The sequence below is a fragment of the Mastigoproctus giganteus genome, chromosome 3, assembly GCF_048544385.1.
Source record: "Mastigoproctus giganteus isolate SK-2022 chromosome 3, ASM4854438v1, whole genome shotgun sequence".
NCBI lineage: Eukaryota > Metazoa > Arthropoda > Arachnida > Uropygi > Thelyphonidae > Mastigoproctus > Mastigoproctus giganteus.
The window spans coordinates 63891766-63902080 of record NC_143577.1 but is presented as its reverse complement, the minus strand read 5'-3'; the positions used below and the strand labels follow the sequence as shown (position 1 = coordinate 63902080).

The 10315-nt window shown below is 36.5% G+C and overlaps 1 protein-coding gene across 2 annotated transcripts in view; it reads right to left on the bottom strand.

The window, feature by feature from the left end:
* Positions 1 to 2534: 2534 nt before the first annotated feature.
* LOC150088050 (uncharacterized) overlaps positions 2535 to 10315 on the bottom strand; it is a 209408-nt gene continuing 201627 nt past the window's right edge. For both annotated transcript variants that reach the window (XM_090370549.1, XM_090370550.1), the window contains exon 2: positions 2535 to 4935. In XM_090370549.1, coding sequence (XP_090226675.1) covers positions 2878 to 4830 — 1953 coding nt within the window. In that variant the 5' untranslated portion in view covers positions 4831 to 4935 and the 3' untranslated portion in view covers positions 2535 to 2877. The remainder of the gene's footprint in view (positions 4936 to 10315) is intronic.

Below are 10315 nucleotides of genomic sequence, written 5' to 3'. Positions count from 1 at the left end.
AATTTGGCAATTTCGTTTACTCCATATTCTCTGAGGATGTTTTCACATAGACAGGAAACTACTGGATATCATTAAGGCAGTCATTTGGATTAGGCGCCTCTTAGTAACCCCTAAACTTTTTCAGGCATCATACACAGTTACTAGAGGTGTATCCCAGGGAGGGGTCCTATCGGCGACCCTATTTGCGGCTGCGCTAAACCTTTCTTGGCAATATCTCCAAACTTGGCGCCTTACGCGGAAGATATGAAATTCTTCATAAAGTTAAAAAAATGCTAAGCAGTTTCCATACCTATCGGAAAGGGCAAATCACCAAACACAGATACTTCAACATTACTTGACATCAATAGGTCTTGAGCTTAACGTGATAAAATCACCCCAACTAGAAGTGACTAAAAAATGAAAGAAAAACAACAATGATATCCGAGTAGGTGGCATGCTGGTCAAGGTTTCCTCCCACACGGATCGTGAACTCACTTGGGATGAAGGGCTCTCTTTTGGGCAGCACTTTGACACCATGTAGTCCAAGATACAAGCTATGTGGCCGATTAGGCAGGAACTAGTGAGTGTAAGGCACCCCACTCTCATGAGAAAGTACGTAAAAATGTTCCTCTTTTCGATCCCGCTCTATGCTTCTGTAATTTGATCCTCAGTTACTCAAGCACAGCTTAGCAGATACTATGGGCTCGAATAATAGATCCTGAGATGGCTCAATTGACTAGCTGGGCGACCGTTCACGATCTCAAGGTCGGTCATTCATACCAAGCTCGGCCTAAATCCATGGAAAATACAGGTTTCAACCGCAGATATCCAGCTGTTAACAAAATTTATCGCAGGAAAGATAGACGCCCCATTGATTTCAAACATCATCAGCTACCTAAACTTGAGAGATGGTCACACATTCGCGAGATTTTCATTGTGGCCTTCTGTCAACAATTAAGTGGGCTTCAAGAATATTAGCATATAACACAAGGTCTCTATAATGATCTCGACATGAAAGTGGAAGCTATGTTTTAAAAACTCTTGATGGGGGCTGAATTAAAAACAGTAGAGGAAGAAGGCCATTATCAATCCACTGCAGGATGGAAGTCTGCTCAACGATTCATAGTGAGAGAAATTGACCATAATCTGCCACTCTGGTCCAGTGCGGGTTTGCAGATCGACTATATTTAGCAGTCAGCGGCCTGAACCCTGGTGTAATCAATGAGCGTGTGCTACTGCACTTTCGTTTAACCACTCGGCTACGGAGATCTCGACATAGATCCCTTCAAATTTTGTGATGACAACGGCTACAGGAATAACGTACTCAGGAATAACTACCAATCCATTGACATGTAACACGGCACTTATCTTTAATGTGGGAGAGGTTTCACTTAATTGTGAGTGCCAGCTTTTCATAAAAACTTAGAATACTACTGATAGAGTAGCAGTGTTAAACGAATGACGAAGCTTCCACTGTGCGTTCAGAAGGAATTTTAGTGAAAATTCCATATAAATATTCTTCAAAACTGTATGTAATCCATCTGTATTTGTAATTGACCTTACAAGTTATCCTCGTGATAGCGATAAATTAATCTGTTAAACTTATTATGTTGTCATGGTTCTATAAATACATTTTGCCAGTATTGTAATTTAATACTATTTAACTGTAAATTGTATTAAGCCCTCCTTGCATTCACGCTATGTAAGGGCGAAACATCTTGTTTAAATAAACTAATAATAATAACAATAATTTGTAATTGTGTGACACATAGTGTTTGGGTAGGTCCTGACTAACTATAAACGGGGAAGTGTCCAGATATTAATGGTATGGCGGTGTGTTATGTATATAAAGACATTCGGACTATTTTGTCTGCTAGCTGATTTTAAACTTTAATGAATACTGCATTAGTCGTAGTACTCGCAATAAAACAAACTCCCACGCTAGGAATTACGTATTTATTGCACTGCTTTCAAACAAATGACATAATACGCAGATTGTAGACGGACTATAAGGCAAAATAATCCTAAAGATATTTTTTTTCATTTGTTAAAAATAAATTTTGTTTACATTTTCGATTTACCTTCGATATACGCAAGTTATAGAATGCTTTGTGTTACCAATATACTTTATGTTGCCACTCATAAAATTTAAGTTAAAATGAGAAAGGATCCCCGATATCTGATCTTTCTTTTATTCAATTTGGTATATTTCATTGCTGTTAAAATAATCTTTCATTTTTATCAATCGTCCTAAGATTTCTACCTTCTCTAAAAATATCAGTTACAATCTCTCAAATAACTGAGATTAAAATCTTAAATACCAGTTAAAATAGTTTTTCGTTTAACTTTTTGTTCCAAGGCCTGTGCAAGGAACTGCATTTAGATTTAGACAGGCGCTCTCATTCAATACGTTTTTTTCTCTAATATTTTGCTAAATGAAAAGTTTTGTTTAGAGTAAGAGTGACGGTACCCAATAAATTGAGTACAAATACTATACTTCTGTTGAATTCAATTGCAGTCAACAAATTAAAGAATAAAGGACACCACTAAATACATATATAAATAAGTTGTTATTCAAATCTCTTACACTTTCTAAATCTTCTTTCACAACAGAGAAAAATAATTAAATCAAATAACTGTTTAACCTCCCAGCATTTCTGCAACAGTTATCTCACACAAACAACTATAGAACAGTGTGAAGTGTATTGGATACGGGGAAACATCAAAAATATTCAGCAATACATACAGGTTAACAATAGAAATTTACAGCTTTTTTTTCTGTAGATAACTCCCATTTCATATACATGTAAATATTCAACAGTAAACATTATAAGTTATTAAGGAACATACGCGAATACTTCATGGGGGTTTAATGAGGGGGGGAGAGAGATAGAACCGCTAGTCCAAAATATCCGTCTCATACTCCCTTTCATCCCCAAGTCCTTCATCAGGAGAGTCTCTAGCATCAGGAGATAGCACGTGATGAACTTGCTGAGGCAGAACGACCGAGCTTCTTTTCCAACTGGATTGTGATGGGCTGCTGTAACTATGGTAGCTCTCGTCTTTATACGAACTATCGGACAAAGGCCACAGTGCGCTCTTCATTGTAGGGAACTCCGAGCTGAGATAGTATGACTCACCTCCGACACTGCTCCTTTCGTTGTAAACAATGTCGTCTTCCTCACTATATTGTTCCGCTTTACCTATAAATGTGTCACCTATATTATCGTCCGTAGATGACTTCCAGGTCTCCGTATCACTTTTGTTACTTTTGTGAGCGGCATTAAATACGGACATTTCAATTTCTTCTTCCTCCTCCTCCTCTTCCTGTTCCAAGCGGTTACTGTCGGAACTGGATGATGTTATGTAAGTGTCAACCTTCGCGGGGCTGCCGACGTGTTTGGCGTAATTGTACTGGAGTAAAGAGCTCTTCTTGGTGACATCAGGAAATGCCGAAGATTCATTATTTCTCTCCGTGTAATTTTTCGCATTGCATTTTCCATCGGGGATGTTGTTATCTTCGGCGTTGTTCTTGCACACATTATTGCTGTTGAAAGAAAAGAAATGTTTATAGATGGTAATACCACTGCTCCTTTTGTCTGTCAGTGTTCTTCTCTGTCTGAGGACTATAAGGCAGAATACAACAAATATGAGTATAAAAATAAATATTACCCCGATTACAATACCGGCAATTTCTTCTCCACTGAATCTTTCGTATTGTCTATCTTTTGGAATAACAGTTAGTGTCAAATTGACACTCACCTTCCCTGCCGGATTCGAAACGACACACATATAGCGCCCGACATCTTTGAGCATCACATTGTAGATATTTAAAGAACTAATTTTGTGCGTTGTACCATATTCGCGAATTAAATACATCTGCCTTCCAAATGACATGAGAGTTAAGTTACCGATTAAACGTCCTCTCCACATCCACTGTACATTGGCTTCCGGCACGGCTTCTATTCTACAAGCAAGTGTGGCATTCTGACCTTCACTAAAAGTAATGTGAGACTTTATAGCAACAACTTCGGGAGGGCAGGCAAAATCGTCAATTCGAACTGTGTCCCAAGTCAAACCTCGCAGGCGTGGTGGCTGTTCGCACTGAGGAGGGCTACTAATTGGCACATTTTTTCTCAGCATCCACACCCGTGTGGACCGAATCCTGCAATCACAATGCCAAGGATTGTGATGCAGATCTAGAGCATAGAGGGTTGAGAATGGACTAACAACTTCATTAGGGAGTGTTCTAAGCTTATTACCGTCCAGTTTTAAGTATTCTAGACTTCTGAGGCCATTAAATGCCCCTGGCTGGATTTCTTCTATTTGACATTTGCCGAGTTCTAAACTAGTAAGGTGCACTAAGTTCACGAAGGTATCATTTTCTATTCGTTGAATTGGATTGTGGCTCATCTGAAGTCTTCTTAACAGTGGAGTGTCGCGTAGTGCAGTGGCAGGTATCTGGGTTAAGAAGTTACTACTTAAGTCCAATTCTACGAGGTTGGATAGCTGGTGGAATGCATCATCTGCAATTTGTAAAAGTCCACAACGTGACGTATACACTTTCTGTAAGTTAACAAGTCCAACCTGTTGAAAAGCTTTGCTTGGTAACAACTGTAGGAGATTTCCGGTGAGATCTAGCACCTGTGTTTCTGGACTTAATCCCAGAGGCACTCCAACAAGATTAGCACCAATACATTCAACTGTTTGCTTCCCGCTTTTCCATTTACACGAACATTCATTTAAGCAAGCCGTGAGCGGTTTAAAAGAAGATACAAAGAACAGCGAGAAGACAAAAATTCCCCCGGAACTGAATTTTTCTTTGAGCATTTCTGGTTCCATGAAACACATACTTTGTCAGTAAGTGTTAAGTGGAAAAGATGAGTAGAATGTCCGACGTCTTGAAGAAAATTAGACTTATTTTTCTTTTCTCCATAGCGTCTCCCTTGATGAGACCTGAAACGAGAGGAAACAGGATATACCAATTAGACAGGATCTCATGCAGTTAAAACAAAACTTAGAAATATAAAGCTGCTCATCTACTTTTTTTTATAAATCTTTATATGAATATATAATACTTTTGCACATATTTTCACAACAAGAGTAATTAGTCCCCTTTGTCAAAAACACGCCTCAAATATTTTCTTATACGATGCTTGATCTAAAAGTTTGTATTTTATCTATTGAGAAATCATAATATTGGTTTAAATGTTTTTCACGGTTATTTAAAATCATATAGTATGGTAAAATGAACGTTTTACTTTCTTTTCTGTTTACAGTTAAAGTTTGGTCTCCGGCTTTATGACCACGGATGGTATATGGATTCATCATTTTTCCCGGAGACCAAACAGTTTTTTTTTTTTTCAAAATGGAATTCAAGATTTGGAACACCAGTAGACCAAGGGGTAGTGATTGGTACAAAAAAATACAAACTTTGTAGCGATCATTGTATATTCAATTTCCAAAAGAGATGCATTTCCTAAAGGCTATCAAAGTCCAAATATTATTCTTTGGTTAAAAAAATAGTATTCACTTATAACTAGAGACTCTGGAAGTAAGGATTCATTAAACAAGTGAAAATAAAATTGCCTGCTTTTAAACATGATATAATACTTCCATTTACAATAGCCCTGGTAACACAAATTCGTTTTTCATTTTCAGAAAGTAGGCTTCTACTTTGTACGGCTAACAAAAGCTGGACAAAGTCTTCTAAATATGTACAGCTAACAAATATGAGACCTTCCATTACTGTCAACAAAGCGCCCATTTAGCACTTAATGTGTAAACCTCTTCTTTTAGTCCTTTGATTCACAAGCTTCTTCATCTATAATGATGAATACATTGATAAATGTGCATGGAGTACTTCAAGATTCGTACTCCAATCATTTGCGTTTTTTTTATATGCGTATATGATTTACAAGAAATCTGTCTCCATATTTGCAATTCCTCCTACTTCACTGATAACCCTTCACGCCTCCTTACAACCACTTCTAAACTGCTGCTTTACAAAAAGCCACCAAGACCACGAAGTCATTAGAGATGCTGATTATATGGGATAATCATCATCATAGGTGATATGCATTGCTAAACAGATAGGAATATTCCATAATCTACACAACAAAAGTTAATATGAAAATAAGATGTCTTCAAACCCAATCAATCTTTTCATTCACATATACTTAACCTATCCGCATAGAGGCACTGGACTCCCTATGGTACAAAGAGTACTTCGTAATGATAAGGTTACTGTTACTTTAAAATCATTCTTGTTACTATATTGTATTACTATTTGCTATTCATCTTTAGTCTATTTAAATAGATGATACCTGGCTTTCTGGTTACATTTACAAGACTCACTAGTGAGTTAGCTGAAATGCACCCTCCGAAAGCAAGGAATAACTAGTATTGATTTTCTATATCAAGCCAAAATGATCTGGAAAGTGAACCGAATTGCTTTAAATTCTCCATATATGATTATGAATTTCTCTTGCGAATATTCAGAATTGATATCTGGAGGAGTAGGCCGCTCAAGTAGGCTATCAAAGTCCAAATGTTATTCTCAGAAACTGTTGATTCATTATTGTCATATTCTGGCTCTGACACACATGGATTTGTATTTGTGCTACAAAACGAATTTGATCTTACATACATCAAGATTTTTCTTGATATATTCAGTTATTTATATTTTATAATGCTTCGTTTTAGGTCTGATAAGCGAAAATTTTTAAAATCGAATCGTATATAAAATCGATTCGGAATAAAAAAACAATTTATTTAATTTGAACACTGAACTGACAAAACGAATATTGACGTATTAGTTTGTAAATTTAATCATCGTTAGCGTATTCGTTACCCACTTCCAAGGGTTACATTTAAACAGAGAACAATCTATACGTAAGTAATGTCATCACTCCTGAATAGATGAGATATTCTTTCTGATTTGACAAATTTGTCACGTTCTCCGAAACCTGAGATTCAGTAGTATCCGTTTACTGAGCACTGTCTCATAAGATTAAGGAAATAGTCCTTCAACGTATCGATATAACGAAAAAGATTTTTTAACATACCTTTGTATTACTTTTCTTAATATTTTTCTCAAGAAACCAGTAGTGTGTGTATGTGCGAGAGCACCAACGCGAATAAAAGTACGAGGCTTTAGTAAATTTTGTGTATCCTTTCTGCGATTGGCCTAAAGAAAATACCCGAGAGATAACGATCGTGCAGCGTGCGCCCGAAACCGACTAACTCGGCCATGTTGTGATAAAGGCTATTAAAAATTCCTCCCATCATCGACGGGATTCGAACTTAGGTCTTCCACTCGGTGTGGGGAGGACGGGCATCCTACAAATTATGCTGCTCATGGGAGGCGAATAAAACTTTCAGAAATACATATATGAATGAAGCACGAGAAGGAAATGTATTGCTGAAAGTCATGTTTAAAAATAGGTTCGAATGTACGAAAGTGGAGCAACAGGACAGAAAATTTGAAGATAAGTGCTAGTCCTGCTAAAACACTTCAGATATATTTGAATATCAAAAAATGTGTAAAACACTGCACGTTCACAGTCCATCATTAATGTTAGGCATAAGGTCAAGAAAGTTTGTTCTCAATAGTTGTAAAGTTTTTCAATAACTGACAGAAAGATATGCGCTCATCTGAATACCTGAAAAATCTTTTGGCATTCTTTCAAATGGAAGTGATGAATTTCCACGTTTTTATTACTGGAGACGAAAGTTGGAATGGGGATACACGTTCGATGATTACAACCCAATGTGCTCGTTGCATGTAAAGGTTTACATATAATATTTTGATTTGTTGTGGTTCCATAATTGTTAATTTTTACAATAAAAATTAAAGAATCTCGTTTACTGTAGTCGCAAAAATTAACTTAAGACTAGTATAAGAGCAAAATATTTGATACACAGAGATCAGAAGTTTTATTGCAGCTGGACAATGACAATTCATAATTGCGCATGTACTATAAAACTACTGACAACATTATAAAAAATGCATTGAAATCTTAGAAGACAGGCTGCCAGAGCAGGTCATGGGATATTGTCAATGATATACAGGAATGTTGTTTCTAGCAGGAAAAATGAAGTTATTATCCCTTTGTATAAGGCAATGGTCAGGTCCCACATTGGGTAGTCGCGTACAGGTTTGGAGGCCTAATTTCAGGAAAGATATAGAGTTGTTAGAATATGTACAGTAAAGGGCAACAAGATTTGTGAAGGGAACGAAGGGGTCCTCTTACCAAGAAAGGCTTATGTTCTGAAAATTGCAGCGAATGGAGACCAGGCACCTGCCAAGTGATCTGATTGAAGTTTATAAGGCCTTGAATGGGTTGAGCACGCTGAATTCGGATGAGATTCTTCCGATTGCTCAGATTACGAATCTGAGAGGGCATAAATTCAAATTGAGGAAAGACAGTTGTAGAATAGATGTGAGGAAATTTGCCTTTAGCCAGCGGTTGGTTAATTTCTGGAACAAACAGCTTCTATCTGTCGTTGTGGAAGTTGATGGCTTAAATAAATTCAAGGAGGAAATGGACAACTTTTAGAGGGAATGGTTGTGTGAAATTCTTCTTTTTTTTTTTTTGGCTATTGCTGCATAAACTGATACGTTGCTTTCTTGCATCACGTCCCTCTATTACTACTACATCCTCTTAGAGCTAGCAATCCTCTTTTTTTTCAGTTTTTAACACTTAAAAGGTATTTGAAATGGAGTCCATTTTATGTGGTAATAAAATATGGCAAAAGCTTGGGTAGAAATGCAGGGCAAATTTTAGGTGTCCTTGTAGGGAATAAAAGTACTTCTGCAGTGTTGAAACTATTTTGTTGAAGACAGTTAAGATTGCTTTGAAAATTAATTTACAAAAGAATTTCCCCTATTTCGTGTGTTGCGTTTTGCTCATAAAATTGCTATTACTTTTTGAATTACCTTTGAAGAATAATTCATAGAAGTTATCACTCTGTCACAGTTTATAAGCATGCGTCGCTTTTGCTGAACCATAGAAATTGTCTCTATAACAACAAGGGTACATGTTAGTGACTTAGGACAGAATATGCAAGGTCTCTTTTACGTGACCTCGTATTATTCAATTTCTAATAATAGTTGTAGCTTAGAAAGAATTAAGGATGACTTTACAAATAAGTTAAATTGAGCTGATCAGCTATTTGTTTTTTGCTCCCTTCAGCGAAGGTTCCATTGAACCGCTCTGCATAAAACTGTTATCTTTCACTACTGGAGCAATTTCTTGGAATTCGTTTGCTGATGGTGAAACAGATGGACAGTTGTTTAACGTTAGAGATAATTTTGGGTTAGGTCTAATGTCACGGGCAAGTGCTTTACGATGGGTTTCTATCGAAGCTACTGTAGGTATTGCAGATTAAATCCCTATTCGTTACTGAGAAGGCAACCAGCTCTTGTTGCTTTGTACGCTTAGTGACATAAATCAAGAAATGTTCACTTCTTGGCAAACATTTAATAACTAACAAAGTGAGATGAGAATAAAAGTCCCTGTATCTATTTTCGAAGTGCAAATAAAACTTTCTTTTAGTTACTAACGCAGCTTATACAAATCTCATTACTCCTGTATCGCAGATAGAACTCACAGATTTCAGCAATCCATTATATTGGGCTGTCTCTTTCATTGACTAATCGGAAATGGATACTCGTAAAGCCTTCCACTGTTTATAACGGTATCGATTCTTTTCCTCAATGCATCTATCGTACGTCATTACAGAGTGCAGCACAGCATTAATCATGTAACTAGATTAGAAATTAATTATGTTTACTTCTTGCTTGTTATCTATAGTGAAGGTAAAGTTGCTTTACTAAAGCTTTATGAGCATATTTAGATATGTGGAGAGCTTTAAAGTCCTTTTAAATGAAGCCTAGCATCGTACGATACAGAATTTACGTAACAAATGTTTGAAATCCGACATTCGCGTAGATAACAGTCTTATTTAATAAATGGATTATATTTTAACGACTAATTCATTCAACATCCAACGCGAGTGAATATTTACTGAAGAAATATTCTAAAAAAATCAATTTAGCTGGGATTTTCTATTCGGAGAACTGGCTGAAAGATTATATAATACCCATTCGGCTAAGATATCTCTTTATTAGGAAAATGCGAAGTGTAGTGAGAGTAGAAGTTATAGAAATTGGTAGACATAAATTGTAACTAATCTCTGAGGCAAAGAAAATAAAGTTACAAATTAAAGCAGCTGAAATTTTGGTGCCATTAAGTATTCGTCGTTAAATATAATTAATGACGAAATCATCTTATAAATAGATAGGCAGAGATTGTAAATGCCCATTTATACA